Here is a 22,803-nt window from a genome sequence, read left to right as displayed (position 1 = left end):
ATGAGGTTCTCCTTCTTGTTTTCCTTCCCAGTATCTGTCACAGCATCTGATCCATTTTCTCTCTACTCCACTTCTCACTTGCTGTTTTTTACCCAGGTCATAAATACTCAAAGACACATATTTTTGTCTTTCAGAAAGAAAAATAAATTTAATTTATGATAAATAATTATGAATTTAATTATTTAATTATTCATATCCAGCATTTAAATTGGAGAGTTAGATATTTCACAACTTTCTGAAAATTTGCATAAGTAAGTTCTACATTACTTAATTGAATTAATAAAATTCAGTTGATTAATTGAATATAGGCAGTCTGATGCATAAGGCCATACTTTCAGTAGACACTAGTCTCTAATCATTGTTTTTTCAAAAATATCCAAATACTTATTGAGGCTTTATTTTGGCTGACAAAGAAATCTTTATCTAGAGAGTTAACATGATAATTCAATGTAACAACATAATCAATGGTCTAGTCTAAATTATAAAATGGTAACTTCAGAAAAAACAGCCCCAAATTTGTATATAACCACTTGTATTTCATGAAGTTGCTTGAAATAACCTGTGCTCCCATGAGTTACTTAAGAGATCTTCCAACTCAAGAACTGACTACACAGTCTCCTCATCGCCATCTTCATGTCCTTGTTCCTCAATGTGTAAATGGCAGGATTCAGGACGGGTGTAACCGAGAAGTCTAAAACGGCAAGAAACTTATCCACTGTCACTGTGGGAAATGGCCACATGTAAACAAAGATGCATGGTCCAAAGAACAAAACCACCACAGTGATGTGTGCTGACAGAGTAGAGAAGGCCTTGTACAAGCCACCTGAAGAGCGTTTCCATACAGTGACCAGAATGAAAACGTAGGACATAATCAGTAAGAAGAAAGTGCCCATGGATATGAACCCACTGTTGGCAGTGACCATGAATTCCATTCTGTAGGAATCGATGCAGGCAAGTCTGATAAACCAAGGAAGGTCACAGTAAAAGCTGTCGATCTCACTAGGACCACAGAAAGGCAAATGGATCACAAAAGCTAACTGGACCACTGAGTGAATGAGGCCAATAGCCCAAGCACCACACACGAGCAAAAGGCACACCCGTGGGCTCATGATGGTCAGGTAGTGCAGGGGCTGACATATGGCCACATGTCGGTCTAAGGCCGTGGCAGTGAGCAGCACCATCTCAGATCCACCCAGGGTGTGAAGAACAAATATCTGGGTGACACACCCCTGGAAGGATATGGTTTTGTGCCCAGAGTACAGGTCAGAGATCCTCTTAGGCACTGTTAAGGTAGAAAGACACAAATCAATAGATGAGAGGTTGGCTAAAAGGAAGTACATGGGGGAATGTAGGTGAGGGTCAAAGGTCACTGCAAACACAACAAGGAGATTCCCTAGAACAACTGTTACATACAGCACTGTAGAGAAGGCGAGGAGGAAATGCTGCACTGGTCTAGAGGCAGAAAGTCCCAGGAACACAAACTCAGACACAGAAGTGTCATTTCTTTCATACACTGGCTTTTTCTGATGGTACCTAAAATCCAGAAACAAAATAACCAAAGAATTTATCAAATGTTACTATTTAAAGGAACAGATTTAAGCGTTTATCAAATTCGGTTTTATGAAGAAAAAAATTTTCACTAACAGCCATTAATATGTTATGAAAATATCATGCATTAATTTATTTCTTCAAGTAACACAACTAATGAGTGTAACTCATATCCTATGAGTATCAACTATATTCTAAGTCCAAAGTCAAGGTCTGAGGTGAAACAGAAATTCTGACTTTTGAAGTTTTACAGGTTTGATCTAGAGTAGATATAGGTAGATCAACATTAAATAACTTTAAATACAGTTACGTCTCTGACAACTAATTTGAAGGAAATATCAGACGGCTATGATAATGTGACACATCACCATCATGATTATTTAGGCTCTGCAAAATATGAGTTATCATTGAAATTAAGTAGAGTAGGACAGACTTTGGAAATGCCGTGTGCAAAGGCCCTGAGACACAAGGCCCGGGGGACAAGAATATGCATGACTAAGGTTAGGCTGGAGAAATAGGCCAAACAGGATGAAATCTTCAATCCACAATAAGAATTCTACTTCTTACCCTAAGAGCAGTAGAAAATCTGGGGGAATATTCAGTTCTAGCTGATCATATTTCTGTTTTCAGAGAGTTAAAAAAACCTCTATGTAAAGAATGGAAGGAAGGGGCCAGAATAAATGGGTAACCTCAATAGACTATTGAAGAATCATAATCATATCACACCAGTTTGGACAGTGTGAATTATTCAGTCAATGGTGTTGGCACAACAGATAAACTTGTAAATACATAGATTATGGCCTCTCATCATAAACTCAAGAAAGTTTCAAAATGATATTTAAACATCAAAAAGGGTAACAAACCAAAAGAAAGAAAAATAATATTTAAACAAACATTTAACATCTAAAAGTCATTCTAAGAATATCTCATTAACAAATGAGGGAGGAAAAATAGTTGGCACTATCCATAATATTCAGTTCTTACTATACTTAGATATAGGTATATGTACAAAGTTTGCATACACAGCTACATAGATATCTTATATGGATGTATAAGCACTATAAAATAAAAATTAAAAACACACTGAAAAACAAGTTATAAAATATCAGACAGATGACTAATATTTCTATTATGAAATTAGTTCCTCCAGATAGATAAAGATAGAAAGCATGGTATACCAAATTTACAATGAGAAAAACGTCTAAGACTACTGACACAAAAGAAGTCCTAATAGCTGACAGTCACATGAAAAGTAAAACTCTCACTAGTACTCAAAGAAATGTAAATAAGATTGCGTTGGGTGCTATTCTGTATTAACAAATTTCAAAGGTTTAAAAAATTGATGAAATCATGGATGAGGCTACGAGGAAAAAGTCACATTCATACACTGATAAAGAGAAAAGAAATTCAATTTGTTTAGAAGGTACTTTAGAATTAGATTCCTAAACTTCAAAATTTTCACTGTTTATGACTAAGTCAAGTAAAAACATATACACACTACTATTTACAAAATAAATAAATAGCAAAAACTATTCTATAGCAGAGAAAATATATTTAATATCTTGCAATAATTTCTAAAGGAAAAGAATTTGCAAAAGAATATATATGTATATATAGAGAGATATATACATATATATATGAATGAATCACTTTGCTATATACCTAAAACATACAAAATGATTAATCAACTATACTTCAATAAAGGAAGAAAATTTTCTTAGTGTATTGAAACTAGATAAACTAACAGTTAAGCTACAAGAGGCATCAATGATAAAATATTATAAAAAAATTTATAAATAACATAAATGTCTGCAATGAAGCATATGCATTGTTAAATATGAATTAAATATTCATAGTTCTTTCATCTTGGAAGAGTATTATTACTCATATATAGGAATAAAATACATTGCAATGAAATATATGAATAACAGACATTTAAAAACTGAGAAGTTCACAAGAAAGATATAAAGGAAATCCATTTTTAAAACTTGTATGTCTAAGGAGAAAATAGAAAATGCATATCTTTAATTCTTATCACTAAATTGTTCCTGTCCAGGCTTATATGCATTTAGTTTGAGCCATAAGAGATTATTCTTTCAGTCAGTTCATATTTGATCAAATGCCAGTTTTATAGAGTTCAACCTAATATACATTCTATTTTTTTAGACATAATATTAAACTACTGTATCTTGGTGGCTCAGAGGTTAAAGCATCTGCCTCTAATGCGGGAGACCCGGGTTCGATCCCTGGGTCGGGAAGATCCCCTGGCGAAGGAACCGGTAACCCACTCCAGTATTCTTGCCTGGAGAATCCCATGGACGGAGAAGCCTGGTAGGCTACAGTCCACGGGGTCGCATAGAGTCGGACACGACTGAGCGACGGAACGGAACGTAACTGTATCTTGAAACAAACCAAATTACTGATGCTTGTTCCACATCTGAATTGAATACCAGGAGTCCCCCACTTGCACTGCCACCACTAAGCTTTCCTCCAGGCCCCACACCACTAACAACCATGCTGTCTCTTGTCACTCCTCCCTTGGCATTCCACACCACGCCTGGGCTCTCTTGTGGGCATAATCTTCACTGCCTAAGAGAGAAAGGAGCATAAGCCGGTTGGAGCCCCTTGAAACTGTTACAGCCGAGAACAGACATGTAGGCAGCCAGGCCAGTCAGGAAGGAAATAGTGAGCGTAATGGATGGGAAGTGGGTCTTGCAGCCAAAAGGAAACACTGAAGGGGTGGTGCCAGGAGGCCCTGATACAGGGGCAGTGAGTGAATGGAGGTTTTTATAGCCAATAACTGGGAACAAATTAGAACTGGACAGAACAAGGGAGAATGAATAGGACAATCATCAGAGTTAACTGCAGTGGGTGTGACATTTCAAAGGAGCTATAATCAAACCTGTATCTAAAGGCTTTGATCATGCAATATGTAGATTTTAAAATATACATTGTCTGGTATACAAAACAATGTATATTCACTTTGTTTCCATATGTAAAAAATATTTAAAACTGTTTCAAAGACCAATAAAAGGTCAGTTTTTTAAAAAGTAGTAATTAAAAATTTTTAGTGGTAGTAAGAAAATTAGGTGATTATTTTTTCCTGTTTTTCTCTTTAATTATCAATGAATGGATAAAGCAAATGTGATACACACACACAACACACAAACACTAGCATAACATTCAACTTAAAAAGCAAAAATTTCCTGCCATCTCCAAAAGGCACAAGAGTAACTTGTTATTAAACATGGAGAAAGTGAAATAAGCCAGTCACAGAAAGAAAAGCACTGCATGCTATCATACATGAGAAATCATTGCAATTCAGAAACTTAGTTAAATTTGATGGTACATGAAAATTCAGGATCTGTTCTCATGAGTAATCATAAGGTTATCATCATCTAGATGTGAAGGCAAAGTATTAGAGTAAGATATTTGTGTGTGTATTTCCATAGCCTGCAAAAACTGTTACATGATGATCAGTTCAGTTCAGTTGCTCAGTCGTGTCCGACTCTCCACAACCCCATGAATCACAGCACGCCAGGCCTCCCTGTCCATCACCAACTCCCGGAGTTCACTTTTAAATTGGTAAAATACTGATGGCAGTCTTTTATATGTATTTAAAAACTGGAAACAACTAAAACAACCATCCAAATACTGGATTAAATCAAGAGCCTCTAGTGGCAAAAGCAGAATTCTTTTTATGAAACTATGTTTGTACATGAAAAAAAGTTCCAAAACTATACATCAAATATTACAAACAGTGAATCCTCAAAATAGGATACATGTGGCTTTCATCTCCTAAGGCCTACATTTCTGTATTATTTAAATGGTCTAAAACAACCTGGTATTGGCTTTTGACTTAAAAATGAAATTTATTATGAAAATACAGAATAAGAGTCCCAGATGTATAACCCAGCAAATTCAGATTGTAGTGATGGTAGTTTAATCATGAATTTAAAAACTGAAATAAAGTTTTACAAGTGTGTCAACAGCTGTTTACTCATAGAACATCACAATAGCACCTTAACAGAAAGTGTTGTCCATAAGAAATCAATGGCCGAGAAAAAAATCTTCTATTTGTGGCAGTCTACTGCTGCTGCTACTGCTGCTAAGTCGCGTCAGTCGTGTCCGACTCTGTGTGACCCCATAGACGGCGGCCCACCAGGCTCCTCTGTCCCTGGGATTCTCCCGGCAAGAACACTGGAGTGGGTTGCCATTTCCTTCTCCAATGCATGAAAGTGAAAAGTGAAAGTGAAGTCACTCAGTTGTGTCCGACTCAGCAACCCCATGGACTGCAGCCTACCAGGCTCCTCCATCCATGGGATTTTCCAGGCAAGAGTACTGGAGTGGGGTGCCATTGCCTTCCCTGAGTCTACTGCTAGGGGCTATAAAATATATCTATCATTTAGCTGACTGATACTAGTAAGGAAAGAGATGAAAAGAAAAGAGAGGAGACAGACCACACAGGGACAGTAGTAAAAAGGAGAAAATAGAAACAAGCAAGAAGGAATAGCAATTAAACAATTAAAAAGGAAGCGGTCAGAACAGCATACCTTAGGAGTGGTTCCTGAGTCTTTTTTGCCTGCTCACCAATTAAAAACTCTCAGTAACTTCTCTCTTCACAATGTCTCAGCAAGACACATAATGCAACAGACTACAACCCATTTTCCCAGCCTCTAATCTCACAACTCCACCTTATAAATCTCTTGAACTACTAGGACAATTGTTCTTTCATTGATATGAGGGCTACTCATACTTTTGTTCTGCTCTATAGTTTTCCCTGCATTTTCCCCTTGGCCAATTACTTCTTGTTCTAAAATTTCTGTCAGTTATTACTCAGAGGGGTGATACACCCCGTCTCTCCTCCGCTCTGTATGAGATATTCCTCCACCCTGCTATCACATCTTACTTGTGAGGTTCTCATGATAACTTTTTCATGACAATATAATTTACAATTGACTAGTTTTTCTGTCTCCTCTGCAAAAAGTATGAGCTTCTTGAGAGCAGGGACTATGTTTTAGTCAGAAATTCTGACCATACGAAATTGTGTGAATTTGGGAGAGAAGACAAGGGGTTGGAAGGCTGTGAGCATGCATGTGCAAATAAACACCTCAAAACTGATAATAGTTTCTTGGCAAACACACTGGGTTTTTATATTATTCTCATTGAAAACTGACGCCAGTGGAATTAAAAAGCAAAATTCATTCCAGAAATTGCCATGAAAAAAATGACAGGTCAAAGATGATTCACATCAAAACCAATTCTCAAGGTCCTTCCTAGTTCTAAGTGAAATATAATCCATGTCCAAAAATTTCCCTGTGAATTAAGACACAGTGCAGGCATATGAAGAGCTTCATGCCTCGAGAAAACTCAGACTTCCCCTTGGAAAGACTGGCACTTGTATAGGTTCAACTAGTTTCAACAAATGCATGTTGAATTGAAAAACAGAAATAGAGATAAGAAAAAGTGGAAGGCAAGGTGCAGGGGGCAGGGGGGTAGAATTTTTGAAATGTTGTAGCAGAGTTGCTATACTTTGCCCATTGACGGAAAACAGCTGGTAATTTTAACAGGCTCTTCACTTAAATTATACTGTCCCCACTTACCTGACCTCACCACGCCCCCAAAAAAAGTTCCCAGAAAACAATATTTTCACTATAAATGAACCTCTTAAGAAGTGTTTCCCTCTTTGATCTCTGTGGTTAGTACTCCTTACAACTATTTCAGCTCTAACAACACTTTTGGGTGGCCCTTTGATGACTCAGTGACCTGAGTCCCCAGGCCGTTTACTATGAGATCTCTACCGTGAATTCCCATGCCATTAAGAAAAGAAAAAATATTAGAAGCTTGATTTAAAAAGTAAATGCAAATAAAAGGAAGCTATGATTCATAAACTGTGACAGCAAAATATATTCAAGGAAACTAGCATCTCCTAATATTTTAATACCTACTGATCAATATCATTTAGACCAATACTAGTGAAAAAGAAATGCTTATTAACACACTCATTAGTAAAAATTATTTCAAATTCTAATGGAAACATATTCATACAATATTCCTAGAAACCCTATCCCTGCTTTTACCTCATTGATATAATTACCAATCCCATTTTGGCCATGATAATATCTTAAAAATAGAAATAAATATGTTGGCAAAGTTCAGAATACTAAAGTCAAAATGAAAATTCAAGTGAAATAATATTTTGATTTCAAAGTCTATAAATTCATTCCCTAGCTATGCTGCCTCTTTTTTAGATCAATGCCACGATGTATTAAAAAGAAGTTCACAAGTCTATTAAGCTTTTCACTTGTCTGAGTATAATAACTATATGATCTCATTTCTTATGTCTAACAAAACAGTGAGATGGAAATCCCATATTCTTCCTCACCTGATGAGAAATAAGACTGTGACTTCTCAGTTAAGGGGAAATAATTTGTGTGCCTTGGCATTTAGCACTGTGGACATTATTCATTAATTAACTCTGGACATACTGAATACCTCTAACTCTATAATTCTGCTCAGAAAAGCAATGTGTACACACAGAAGATCAAATATCACCATTCTTATAAAATTTCACATTATTATAAGAGCTACATTTCAACATATTGTACTAAAATTCTTTTTGTTAAACTGCTATTATTCCCATTTTACAAAAATTTAGACTAATTTCTACATAACATTCAGCCTAGAAAGAAATGAGCAAAAACTTAGTGTTAGAATTGTAGCATTCTCTTTTACATCAAAAATACACATTATCCAAGTACAGTTTTTTAAAAAAAATAAGCTAAAAAAAGTTAATAACTAAAACCATAATTCATAGTGGAAAATAATATTTACTAATTTATCTTTTTAGTGTTACATTTTAAGTTATCAAGATAAATTAATATAATGTAAAATCAACCATTTGAGAGCTGCAAACCAATGGCATTTAGGCATATTGTGGGATCATCACTTCGACCTAGTTCCAAACTATTTTCATTCATGTTGAAATGTGTATCTGATACACATTTGTGGCTGAATGATATTCCTTTGTATGGCTTACCACATTTATCAATCCATTCATCAGCGGATGAACAGTTGGATGAACACCTTTGCCCATTGTGAATAGTTCTAGATATTCATGTACAAGTTTTTAAATCTTTGGGTTTGAAGATTAGGAGCAGAATTGGTGAGTTCTATGATAATTCTGGCCACCTCATGCGACAAGCTGACTCACTGGAAAAGACTCTGATGCTGGGAAAGGTTGGGGGCGGGAGGAGAAGGGGACAACAGAGAATGAGATGGCTGGATGGCATCACCGACTCTGTGGACATGAGTTTGAGTGAACTCCGGGAATTGGTGACGGACAGGGAGGCCTGGCGTGCTGTGATTCATGGGGTCGCGGAGAGTCGGACACGACTGAGCGACTGAACTGAACTGAATGATAATTCTGTTTAACTTTGTGAGGAACTGCAAAGTAGGAAGGGTATCACCCCACTGAAATGTATTTGGCATTTTCTCATGATTACACCAGAGTTATGGGTTCAGGGGAAGCACACCACATGTGATCTGCCATTTTTGACACCTCCCATCAAGCGTCTATACCATCACCATGATTTATGTCTGTTGATGTTGACCTTGATCATCTGACTGAAATGTCAGGTTCCCTCACTGTAGATTTACTTTCCATACTATCCACACTGTATTTTGACAAAAGTCACTACACTCAGCCCACACTTAAGGAATGAGTAGCTATGCTCCCATTGATTAGGGTAGCGTGCTACACAATTTATCTCTAATTCTCCTGCATGAGTGAAAACTTTGCTACCCCATCCACTAATTTATTCAATCATTTATATTAGTATGAAACCATGGATATTTATTTTATAATCTGGATTATAATCAAATACTGCTATTGGGAGCATTTTCATTTGGCTCTTAAGCCTCTTTGATGTATATCCACATCAAGTTTTGTGAGTTTATGTATGTTTGAGCATTCCCTTATTCTCTGGGACTAAAAGATGCTCCCAGATGATCTTGTATCTTAATTTCCTATTCCAACAATAGCCCTATCTCCAAAGATCCCTGATTCCATTTATGGATAATGGAATTAGAAATAAACATGTGCTCATTGTTTCTAGAGTGTCATTGAATTTAGGCCCTCACAGAAGACATGGCAAATGCCTAAGAAAATATATTCGAAGTAACAGTTATCATAAAGAATTTCATTACACTAAAATCTCCTGTGCTTCACATATTCATTCATTCCCATGAATTCATGATCCCCTGACAAGCACCTAACTTTTCACTGTCTCCATAGTTTTGCATATTCCAGAATATCATAAAAGTGGAATCATACCGTTTGTGCACTTTGAAGATTGGCTTCCTTCATGTAGCAACAGACACTTAAGAATCCTCTATATCTTTTCATGACTAGATAAATTATTTCTTTTTATTATGGAATAATATTCCATTGTACAAGTGTCCCACACTTTATTTAACCATTAACAGATTGAGGGACATCTTGGATGTCTCTAGTTTTTGGTAATTATGAATAAAGCTGTCACAAACATTCAATACAGGTTTTGCATGAACAAAATTTTTAACTAAGTTTGGTAAATACCTAGGAGTACTATTACTTTATCAAATGGCAATACTATTATTAGTTTGGTAAGGCTCTAGCAAACTGTTTTCCAAAAGTTTGTCCTTATTTACAGTTTCATTAATCAGGCTACAGATTTCTACACATTATTCTTTGGTTAGCTGTTCCATTTTCTGAAGGGCCCCATTTCCTCGAAGTCAGAGGGGCATAAGAATAACAATATTTTAACACCTTCATTAATTGAATAGAATGTCCACCTCCTCCATTTGTTGTGTCTCCTAACTTGGTGGAGTTGAAACACAGCATTCATTTACTACCTAAAACACATACATAGATTTACCAGATAAAGAGGAGTAATTATGAAGTTTAGATAAACCCTGGGAACCTGTCCAGAGTCCCCAGTCACTGAGAAATAGTGAAATGTCTGGTTAGCAAAAGCTGTCTAACAATGAGAAGGGGAGAAAGTGAGTAGAAAGTCATCTCACAGATATGTTGCATTGTAGCCATCCATTTTTGAAGAGCTGATGTGGAGCTAAGAGGAAGGTATTTGACTCTGCCCTCTCCCAACCCCATATTCAAGGTTATTTAGTGTAGTTATCATAATTAAATGTTTGTATTACCCTATGTTTGAGATATTCAAACAATGGAACCTAAATAAATGGTTTAAAGGGTTATCTCTGGTTTCCATTCGTAAACATAGTCAGCTAAAGTTTAATGAACAGATGATTCTAAACTGTGTGTCAAGACAGAAGACCCTCCTATGCCTGATCATCAGCCGAGTTGACCAGTGGTGGATTGACATCACTGACACTATCTACATAGTTAATGTCAAGTGTAATAATCCCACTCTTCTACTTCATTCTTTTCATGTCTGCTTTCCAAACCCTGCCATTCCTTCCCAAAGTGCGAGAAGAACACTAAAAATGTGCTGCTGCTTAAATTTTCTCTAATTTCTCTTTATTTCTCTAAAACAACCATTTACATTGAATGATATTTATTTAAGCATAATATTAGTTTAAATTAATTGAATTTAAAATATCCTTCCATACTCTATATCTCAAAGGAAAAAACTCCACCATATATGTGAATATATATATATATATATATATATAGAGAGAGAGAGATGTGCACATGTAAACTTGTAACTGCATAAAAAGGAAACTGAAACCATAACCACCAATATGTGAATAACTGTATTCTTTTGATGAAAAAAATGTAACAGCCCATGGGCAGATAGACACGTTATCATATTTCCTTCTCAGATCACTAAAGTGTTGGATTCTTGTCCTTAAGACTAAATCACATAATATTGTATAAATGAAAATAAAAGGTAAGCTTCCCTTACAATATTTAGAAGAATATTGATAATATCGCCTTTGTGTATGTGTACACTCACTTGTGTCCGACTCTGTGTGACCCCAGGGTTTCTCTCTGGTAAGAAGATACACTCTACACTTTGTAAACTTCTTAACTTCTCCCTTGGTTCTCTTTCTCTGTCATATTTAAGACAATCTTTTAATGCCATATTTCCATGCACACTAATTAGAATGGCTTGGAATTTTTGCATAGCTTTCAGAAATATCAAGGGTTTCTTCTCCAAGGTACATTTGGAAACTTCCGGACTCCCTATATCATCAAAATGAGTAACTGCTACAGAATCTTACAGCTATAGAGGTGTCTTCTCTGAGGTAATATTCAGGTAGTCACAGATCCACAATCATCAGGGTCTACAGCTTTCTTTGAGTTAAGGAAAACTGTGTTCTGGATACAGATATGTAACTGCAATTAATAGAAATTTCCAAATATTGAGAAAAGTGATGGTTATTAATTTAACCCTGGAAGGAATCTGATAGAGATTATGGAGAGAAATCTCTCAAAGCCTAAAATAATTAACAGTTACCCTGGAAATGGAATTATACTCTTGGACCTGAACAGAGAGAAAGAATGACGACACAGATGAAGGCCTGGCGTCGGAAAACACTGGGCTTACACTTTAGTCATGCTACTTCTCACTCTGAAACCCCAACAGATTGCACTGAGAGCCAAACTCGGAACAGTAAGAGTATTTAACTTATTTCATTTGGTGATTGTGAAGATCCTTTTAGACACTGTGGGTGAAAATTTCTATCATGTGAGAGGTATTCAGAGAGTGACAGGGAGATACAAAGAAACAGGGAGGCTTAGTTTTCCCATGACCCTAAAATTAGCAGCACAAAGAATAAAATGAAATTCTTTTTTCAGTTCTTATTTTTAATTTTCCTAACTTTTGATTATTTTGAGAGTTCTGCTCTAACTTACTTGATTTTACAAGTATACTTTTAGAATATTTAGGGTTACTTCTTTTACTTAGAGTTAAAAATTACATACTTATTTTACATAATTATTTTAATAGTATTAATATAGTTTTATATAGTAGCAAAATTTTGCCCTTTCTAATTTAACTAAAATAACATTGACAGCCTACTAAGCTAGTATTAGGTGAAAAAGCAGGCATACTTTTTTATTCTTTGACATAACATATACCACCTACAATCTATTTCTTTTTCACTTAACTGCTCAAAAGTGATCATAGTTCATAGTAAGAAAATATTCAGTGAATTCCTGTTTACCACACTGGAAAAAATTAAAGCCCCTCCTACATCTATAGCTTTCTAATTCTATTTTTATTTTCATCCTTGTACCTGATAACTCTGTGGATTTAACAAAAACAGTATCATCAATAGCTTCAGTTACAGACAACAGGGAGGGTAAACCCAGACTAAACCTTAGGTCCACAGCATTGAATTGATCATAATTCTTGATTCGTAGTATATTCAACATCTTTTTTAATGGTCATTTTGAATTTTTATGCTTGTTTATTCAATAATAAAACTATACCTATAAAAACATGACTAATATATGACCTAAATAGTTAATAATATCATACAGCTGATAATGTGTGCATATTCTTCCTGATCCTTAGCCTCCTACAGTTGGAGTTATTTATATCATTTTTAATAGTTATATATAGAAGTTCCTACAAAATACAACATTTTTATATTGCTGTTTACAAAAATTATGCTAACCTCTGTTTTCTTCATTATGGTGTCTCTAAAAGATGTGCTGTGATTCCTGGGGTCACAGAGAGTCAGACAAGACTTAGAGACTGAACTGAACTGAACTGAAAAGCAATATATCTGTCATTTTATATATATATATATATATATATCTCCAGGCAAGAACTCTGGAGTGGGTTGCCATTTCCTTCTCCAATGTATGAAAGTGAAAAGTGAAAATGAAATCGTTCAGTCGTGTCCGACTCTTAGTGACCCCATGGACTGTAGCCCACCAGGCTCCTCCATCCATGGGATTTTCCAGGCAAGGGTACTGGAGTGGGGTGCCATTGCCTTCTCCACTTGAGTGATGCCTAAAAAAATTACAAGAGACCTAGTATATCATAAATATTTGCTATTATTTTTAAAATATCCCTATTTATGTGTTTAATTTCACATTTTTACACATACTATAAAAAATAAACTATCTTGCTTTTTATATTCAGATCCTACCTAGATAAAGAAAATGGTGTTTTCAATATAAAAGTTTAGTTCATTTAGTTAGTATTTTTGGATGATAAAAACAACTAAAGGAATCTACAGTCAAACAGGGTTTTATCTGCAATTTTATCTGGTAGAATTAACTTTGTTCTCTGAAAAGAAAGTGAGGACATTTTCAAATATCTGGACAGGCATGTACTTTTCAGTACATGCATTTAAAATTTGTACATTTAAAAATTGTACAAAATTTATAAATCTTTATGTATTTCAAACAACAGAGTAATCTTGTAATTGATTAATATTAAGAAAACACTAAGAGGCCTAAGGGCGACAGAGGATGAGATGGTTGGATGGCCTCACCAATGCAATGGACATGAACTTGGGCAAACTTTGGGAGATGGTGAGGGACAAGAAAGCCTGGCATCCATGGGGTTGTGAAGAGTCTGTCATGACTTGGTGACTGAACAGCTGAACAACAGCAACAACTTGGCTACTGAACAATAAAAGACCTAAAAATAATAGTTTCAACATTCAGTTATCTTATTAAATTCAGATCTCCTGCCTTGTGTATTAGAAGTCACCAGTCTTAACTTTGCTAGGAAGAGGAGATAAAGAAATTTAAAAGGCATAAAAGAACAGAGAAATTGAAAGGAGGATCATGTATGACACTTTTGAATCAAGATTTGGAATACTCCCATTGGTGGTTTTTAAGGAAGCATAAAAAGGAAGCTTGAGCATTCAAGTCTAAAGCTGTCCAGTTTTCCAATCAATGTTGAATCCAAAAGATATTTTTTTACCATTTCACTGAATAAGGTGCTTGATAGAAGATTCCCAGACTGTTATTTACTAAGCATAAATAAATCACTTTCTCTGTAATAGGTCAGAAATAAATCCAAGTTCATAGATTTAAACCAGAATCATGAGATCTGTGCTTCCTGTTTTTCTTTCCGAAAAAATGAACTATGTCTGCTTAATGTTAACAACAGTTTGGAACACTCTAGGTTTGACAGCTTCACATCTCACTTCATCTTTTCTGCCACAGTGTCCTATAAGATTTATTAGCAGTGACATTATTTTTCCTGCAGCTTTTGGTGAAAATGTAGATAAGCAGTGGGATGGTCAAAAAGTGGGAAGTTTAATAGAAAAGTCTAGAGTTGTCAATTTTTATTTTTGTCATTGATGGAATAAACTGACTCAATTAAATTCTTCATAACTCCACCCTCCAAAGTCTCCAGAATTACTTGCTGGGAATAGTTAGGGTATTAGAATGGAATGTCACAAGTTTATGCCATACACACACTGTTTCTTATGCTTTGGGGATTCATAAATCATTACATGAGGACAAACTTAGGGGCCAGTTTTTTCATAGTCTTCTTTCCAATACAAGAAACCGACCGGCCACCCAACCAGTCAACTCACCAGTCCACCCACTTCAAGAACAGTAGCTTGATTAAACAGTTTCCTTCCGTATGCTCTTCACTTGGTATTCTGTCTTCTCAGGCAGTCTGAAGGACGAGTATACTACCTGGAAAGAGATTGCTTTCAGAAAGATATTCTCTAATAATCATCAAAATCATATAATAGGAAAAAATGGCACACATGATCTATGCTAACTGTTCATTTCACAAATAGGCTTCATAAAGGGTCCATGGCTTTTTATCCAATGAACAAAAATGTTCTGTGTTCACATATGGAATGTTTACACTATACTTATACAGAGGAATAATGACTAACCAGATTTATAAAGTAAAAGGCACTCTGTAGTATATCACATCAGTGATTGTAACATGAATAGTTAGTCCTTTTTTTTTCTTACATACACTGTTGGATTTCCTGGCTCAGTTTGAAGAGATATATGGGTATGGTAGAGTTGAACATAAAAGCATGTCCTCATCATTGACTCTGATGAGGAAAACTCCCTATCTGGGCTGTTGGCTCCCAAGCATGGCATGCCCTTCGTCTTGGCTGCCTTTTGCTGCAGCAAAAACAGAAGATGAGAAGTCCAACTCATGAATTCTATAAGGAAATGGGTTCAGAAGAGGTACAAGACAATTCTAAGTGTGCTTTTTAGCTCTGCCTTCTTTTGTGTGACCGTAAAAATAGTGACACCTCAAGATATATGAATTAATGTAAAGACACTCATCCTTGCAACTAAGAGGGCTGGGAAAAAGGGAAATGAGAGAGCTGAAGATGAGGAAGGAATCTCAACCATATGTAAATTTTGTCCTTATTAATCAAGTAGTTGTACCCAGTCAGAACCTTTGCGGGGGAAAAAGTTGTTAGCAAAGTGACGTCTGGAAATAACTGGCAAAACAGTTAGGAGAAGCCCTCCATTTAAGCCCTCCCTGATTTTAGCTATGTTTGGCTCTGCCACTGATCCTGTGGTCTCTGCTGTAAGGAGGGAGAGCAAGGTAATGATTGAGCAACCCAGATTGGTGAGTTCACTCCCACATGGTTTCTAAAGCCATTGGAATCCTCCTGCATGTTAGCACCAAATACTTCTTGCTCTTTTCACCATATTCTCAAAGTTACTTTGGCTTCTGCCTAACTCTCAAATCCTGCTTCAGGGAATTCTTCACAGCATTGCTCTGCCATATATGATCTATTCACAGACTGAAGAGAAGCCTTGCAGTGTGATATGAAAAATTGTGAATTTCTCTCATGCATTGTGTCACTAATCGCAATCATCAAGATTATTCTTAAAGCTCTAACTTTATGTGATATGGAAAGTGATCAGTGTTATAAATAATTCACTAATAAACATTCTCAGATGGAAAACTTTTATTAAGTGTCTGGGTCTGTATTTTTTTGTGTATATTTTCCTAAATAAGCATCATGACTCAGTCATGTCACTTCTGGTCACTTTGGCGCAACTAATAACTGACCCTCACTAACAGAGGGGATTCAGAAAACAAATGAATATGACCAAACTACTGATAATAGCATTGTGAGTATTTGTTATTTTCTGAAACTGTCCCTAAACCAGAATAGGGGACTTTCTAGGAATTCTGACACCTCAGGCAAAAACCTCAAAAATCCTTAAGTGATACACCAGATACACTGCTCACGTTAAAAAGAAAAAAAAAATTGTAAATAAAGTTTTAACTTAGACCAAAGTTTTAAAGAAATATTTTAATTCAGTAAGTAAAAGATGAGACCAGATGGAAGTCTTTATGTAGGTATCTGGACTTCAAACTTTTCTTGAACTACAAACAATGATGAATACTGAAGAAAGGATAGCACATTGACATTTTTTGTCTTGGTTATCAGATTGTGTTAAGATGTCAACACTTACGGTAGCAACACTGATCCAAAATAAATATGAAATGCATAAAGTTTTCAGTGTCTTATGTTACCTTTTATTCTCTCTTCCAATTTCTATCATTTGTGTCTGTAATTCCAAAAATCTGAGAAACTGAAATTCTGTGTCCAATATTAAGAATCTTTTATATTTTATTCTATAGATAAAAATACATGATTATCATACTTACTTTCATTTTAAGTATTGTCACTAACCTGCAAGCTGCTTATTGCATAAGATCCTGTCATCGCTGTATCTGAGAAAATACTGAAAGAAGAATGAGAAAGTCTGAAATTCAAAGTCAGATCATATCTAGCATTCTCAAAGTTTGACCGTCTTCAGTAGTATAGTTAGCTTATTATTTATTTAATAAAATAATAGGATCTTGAGGGCTTTAGACCCTACTGAAGAGGAAGTATTCCTGAGGATTGAAGAATAAAGTCATCTCTGTTGCTGTCATTTTTTCCTCTCCACCTCTTAGGAAGCCATGAACGTGTCAGGAGTCAGCACAGTGACTGAATTCATACTCCTGAGCTTTCCCTGCTCTAGAGGCTCGAGTCCTCCTCTCTGTGCTCTTCTCTGCGTCCTACATCCTGACACTGATGGGGAATGGGGCCATTGTCTTTGCAGTGAAGCTGGATCACAGACTCCACACTCCCATGTACACTCTGTTGGCCAACTTCTCGTTCCTGGAGATGTGTTACATCAACACCACTGTTCCCAATGTGTTAAGGAACTTCCTGTCTGAGACCAAAACCATCTCTTTCTCTGCCTGCTTCCTCCAGTTCTACTTCTTCTTCTCCATGGGCACCACCAAGACCTTCTTACTGCCCCTCATGGCTTTTGATCGATACTTGGCCATCTGCCGACCTCTCCACTATCCTACCATCATGAGCAGCCGTCTCTGCATGAACTTGGCGGGCCTCTGCTGGGTAACAGCCTTCCTCTGCTATCCAGTCCCTATCTATTTCATCACCCAACTCCCCTTTTGTGGCCCCAATACCATTGACCATTTTGTCTGTGACCCTGGTCCCCTTCTGGCCCTGTCCTGCATCCCTGCCCCTGGAATTGAGCTTTCCTGTTCTATACTGAGCTCTCTTATAATCTTTATCACCTTCTTTTTCATTCTTGGGTCTTATACCCTGGTTCTCAGAGCAGTGTTGTGTGTCCCTTCAGCCACTGGCAAACATAAAGCCTTCTCCACCTGTGGTTCCCACTTGGTAGTAGTGTCATTGTTTTATGGAACCCTCATGGTCATGTACATCAGCCCAACTTCTGGAAATCCAGCTGGGATACAGAAGATTGTAACCTTGTTCTACTCCTCCTTGACTCCACTTGTAAATCCACTGATCTATAGTCTCCAGAACAAGGACACGAAGGCTGCATTGAGAAAAATTCAGAAGTGCACAAAAATTAGTCAAAGTGAGTTAGAGACCATGAGTGGATCAAGATCAGAATGATTATTTTTACTCACTTCTATTCTCCATTTAAAAATAGGTCTTTATTCATTTGTATCTAGAGATGCAGACTCAAAATGATCTATTGCTGCCTATTCAATAATAAAATTAGTACACTAAACTAAATCAGACCTTGTTGCTAAGTCAGAGTTAGTGGATGGTAATTTGAATTAAATGTCTTGGATATGTGGACAGTAGACTCTTCTAACCTGGTCTCCAGGAAGCACTTGCACTTTTATTGGTGATGACTTACCTGGTTCCTGACCTCCCTGGTTCCTGACCTCATGCATTTTTGACCTCTATTAAGTGCATCCATTCTTACACTTGAGTTTTCTGACCTAAAGATGTCTGTTCTCTCTGCTCTACTCCTGCAGAAGAGTAGAGCATTCACACCTTTTTACCCAGAAAAGTGCAAATTAGAAAAATCGAGCCAAAATTTTTACTTAATGGACATCCAAAAGATTAATAATGGTGAGAGTTGGACTGTGAAGAAAGCTGGTCGCCGAAGAATGGGTGCTTTTGAACTGTGGTGCTGGAGAAGACTCTTGAGAGTCCCTTGGACTGCAAGAAGATCCAACCAGTCCATTCTAAAGGAGACCAATCCTGGGTGTTCATTGGAAGGACTGATGCTAAAGCTGAAACTGCAATACTTTGGCCACCTCATGTGATGAGTTGACTCACTGGAAAAGACTCTGATGCTGGGAGGGATTGGCAGCGGGAGGAGACGGGGATGACAGAGAATGAGATGGCTGGATGGCATCACTGACTCGATGGACATGAGTCTGAGTGAACTCCGGGAGTTGGTGATGGACAGGGAGGCCTGGCTTGCTGTGATTCATGGGGTCGCAAAGAGTCGGACACGACTGAGTGACTGAATTGAACTGAAAGCACTATCTCCCAAATCTGTTTCATTACTACTTTGGGAGCATTTTTTTTTTAATATATAGATTTGGAAGCCTTTTGCCACATTTCTTAAATCAGAATCTTTAAAGTGGACCCTGGAAATCCTTATTTTAATGTTACTCAAGAAATTCTGGTACACCTAAATTATCACCAGTTCACAGACTAATCTTATAGAGTCACTATTTAAAATAAATACATGACAGGGAAATAAAAATCTTATGTTGGTTGGGAAAAGTGTAAAAATTTACGGTGCATACTGCAGACGACACAAACACTCATGCATTAGCAGTACAAGTTTCTTTTCCTGCCTCTATTTTTAAACCCTCAATTTAAAAATAAGAAATAGAGTACATTTTCTTACCTTTTCTAACTGTGCAAGATAATTAATATACCTGGAAGTAGGCTTACATTTAAAAAAGATTAGCATATAGTGACTATATAAATTGGGTTAGTTTCACATGAAGGAAGGTGTTGAGTGCACCACCCAAAAAAGGTAAAAGCAGACAGAGAGCAAAAGACAGTGATATTCAAGATGCTGAAACAAGACAAATGAAGAGGAAATTGATGACAGGTCCAGGTAATTTGACCTGACCATTTGGTCAAAAATAATGACTCGCGTGGCTGAGAAGGCGGTGCAGCGGCCCGCGGCTGGAGAGGAGCGCAGCTTGCGGAGCGAGCTGGAGATGCGAGACATGCGGATTTGGGATGTGAATTCACTTGAACAGCCACTTCGGGGTTATGAAAGTGATTCCTGATGAAACTGGATTGGAGTAATTTTCATGATCTTTGTATATTTATATATATATATTAAAATTTTGCCTTTGACTTAAAGTGCCATGAGAAAATTTGCATACTACAAGATGGTCCTAGCAACCTTCTGGATTTGGGTACTCTTGGATATGTTCCTGCTGCTCTTCAGTGAATGCAACAAATGTGATGAGAAAAAAAAGAGGGAGAACTTCCTGCTGGGGTTGTTTTAGAGCCAGTACAAAAGCCTCATGAAGATCCTGGAGAAATGGGGAAATCAGTCGTCATTCCTAAAGAGGATCAAGAAAAGATGAAAGAGATGTTTAAAATCAGTCAGTTCAATTTAACGGCAAGTGAGATGATTGCACTCAACAGATCTTTACCAGATGTTAGGTTGCTGCTGCTGCTGCTGCTAAGTTGCTTCAGTCGTGTTTGACTTTGTGTGACCCCCATAGACAGCAGCCCACCAGGCTCCCCCGTCCCTGGGATTCTCCAGGCAAGAACACTGGAGTGGGTTGCCATTTCCTTCTCCAATGCATGAAAGTGAAAAGTGAAAGTGAAAGTGAAGTCGCTCAGTAGTGTCCGACTCTTCCTGACCCCATGGACTGCAGCCCACCAGGCTCCCCTGTCCATGGGATTTTCCAGGCAAGAGTACTGGAGTGGGGTGCCATTGCCCTCTCCAGATGTTAGGTTAGAAGGATGTAAAACAAAGGTGTATTCAGATAGCCTTCCTACAACCAGTGTGGTGATTGTTTTCCGCAAATGAGGCTTGGAGAACACTTCTGCAAACTGTTCATAGGATCATTAATCACTTACCAAGACGCATGCTAGAAGATATTGTTCTAGTAGATGATGCCAGTGAAAGAGACTTTTTGAAAAGACCTCCAGAGAGTTATGTGAAAAAAAAAATTAAAAGTACCTGTTCACGTCATTCAAATGGACCAACGTTCTGGATTGATCAGAGCTAGGTTAAGAGGCGCTGCTGTGTCTTAAGGCAAAGTGATCACCTTTTTAGATGTGCACTGCAGGGTGGCTGGAGCCTCTCTTAGCCAGGATCAAATATGACAGGAAGACAGTGGTCTGTCCTATCATAGATGTGATCAGTGATGATGCTTTTGAGTACATGGCAGGTTCTGACATGACCTATGGTGGATTCAACTGGAAGCTCCACTTTCACTGGTATCCCGTCCCCCAAAGAGAAATGGACAGAGGGAAAGGTGATCAGACTTCCTGTGAGAACATGTACGATGGCAGGAGGCCTTTTCTCTATAGACAGAGGTTAGTTTCAGGAAATTGGAACATATGGTGCTGGAATGGATCTTTGGGGAGGAGAAAACCTAGAAATTTCCTTTAGGATTTGGCAGTGTGGAAGAACTTTGGCGACTGTTACTTGCTCACATGTTGGACATGTGTTTCGGAAAGCTACACCCTACATGTTTCCAGGAGCCAGAGTATCAATAAAAATAACAGATGACTTGCAGACGTGTGGATGGATGCATTCAAGAATTTCTTCTATATAATTTCTCCAGGTGTTACAAAGGTAGATTATGGACCTATATCATCAAGACTTGGTCTAAGGTACAAACTCGAATGCAGACCATTCTCTTTGTACCTAGAGAATATTTATCCTGATTCTCAGATTTCACATCACTATTTCTCTTTGGGAGAGATACGGAATGTGGAAACAAATCAGAGCCTAGATAACATGGCTGAAGAGATTGAAAAAGCTGGGATTTAACTGTCATGGTATGGGAGGTAATCAGCTTTTCTCTTACACTGCCAACAAAGAAATTAGAACAGATGACCTTTGCTTGGATGTCTCCAAACTTAATGACCCAGTCACAATGCTCGAATGCCACCATCTGGAAGGCAACCAGCTTTGGGAGTATGACCCAGTGAAACTGACCCTGTGGCATGTGAATAGTAACCAGTGCTTGGCCACAGACGGGGACAGCCCTGTGCCCAGCATCAGAGACTGCAATGGAAGCCGGTTCCAGCAGCGGCGTCTTCGGAACGTCACCCTTCCAGAAATATTCTGAGACCAAATGTGCAAAAAAAAGGAAAACATAAGGATTGACTGGGATACCTCAGCATACATTTCTGCCACATTCTTAAGTAGCAAAAAAAGGAGAAGTGCTTTCTTTCTGCAGGATGTAAGGTTTCAGTTCAGTTTAGTCACTCAGTCGTGTCCGACTCTTTGTGACCCCATGAATCACAGCACCCAGGCCTCCCTGTCCATCACCAACTCCCGGAGTTCACTCAAACTCATGTCCACAGAGTCGGTGATGCCATCCAGCCATCTCATTCTCTGTTGTCCCCGTCTCCTCCCGCCCCCAATCCCTCCCAGCATCAGAGTCTTTTCCAGTGAGTCAACTCTTCGCATGAGGTGGCCACAGTATTGGAGTTTCAGCTTTAGCATCAGTCCTTCCAATGAACACCCAGGACTGATCTCCTTTAGAATGGACTGGTTGGACCTCCTTGCAGTCCAAGGGACTCTCAAGAGTCTTCTCCAGCACCACAGTTCAAAAGCATCCATTCTTCAGCGATCAGCTTTCTTCCACAGGAGGCCAATTAGAAAGCAAAAAATGCTTTCTCTGTTTGGACGGATGAGTAGTGGAGTGAGCAGCTACATATATAATCAAAAAGAAAAATGAGCCTCCTTAGGAAGGGCTAAGAATGACATTTTAGGTGAAAAATGGATCCTCACATGGGATGGTGAGGAAAAAAGAGAACATT

At 37.6% G+C, this 22,803-nt stretch overlaps 1 protein-coding gene and 2 pseudogenes across 1 annotated transcript; 2 read left to right on the top strand and 1 right to left on the bottom strand.

Annotated features, from left to right (window-relative positions):
• Positions 1-573: 573 nt before the first annotated feature.
• On the bottom strand, positions 574-4,064 carry LOC148776815 (olfactory receptor 4F6-like). Its single transcript, XM_088839930.1, has 2 exons — positions 3,961-4,064; positions 574-1,533 (listed from the first exon to the last, which is right to left on the bottom strand). The coding sequence occupies exons 1-2, from the start codon at positions 4,062-4,064 to the stop codon at positions 579-581; spliced, it is 1,059 nt and encodes a 352-aa protein (XP_088696056.1). The 3' UTR covers positions 574-578.
• Positions 4,065-17,447: 13,383 nt separating this feature from the next.
• On the top strand, positions 17,448-18,420 carry LOC148776814 (olfactory receptor 11H6-like; annotated as a pseudogene).
• Positions 18,421-20,156: 1,736 nt separating this feature from the next.
• Positions 20,157-22,106, top strand: LOC148776813 (polypeptide N-acetylgalactosaminyltransferase 1-like; annotated as a pseudogene).
• The last annotated feature ends 697 nt before the right edge of the window (positions 22,107-22,803 follow it).

Source organism: Moschus berezovskii, chromosome 9, assembly GCF_049115385.1.
Source record: "Moschus berezovskii isolate FMDL1 chromosome 9, NW_MosBer_1.0, whole genome shotgun sequence".
Classification (NCBI taxonomy): Eukaryota; Metazoa; Chordata; class Mammalia; order Artiodactyla; family Moschidae; genus Moschus; species Moschus berezovskii.
This window is presented reverse-complemented; position numbering and strand designations above follow the sequence as displayed.

Bases quoted from the DNA above. Each gene is read 5' to 3' on its own strand.
- LOC148776815 (XM_088839930.1), bottom strand. From the start codon at position 4,064: ATGGTTGTTAGTGGTGTGGGGCCTGGAGGAAAGCTTAGTGGTGGCAGT. The intron at 1,534-3,960 runs GTTTGTTTCAAG...TCTGGATTTTAG, and splicing joins GAACAAGCATCAGTAATTTG to GTACCATCAGAAAAAGCCAG.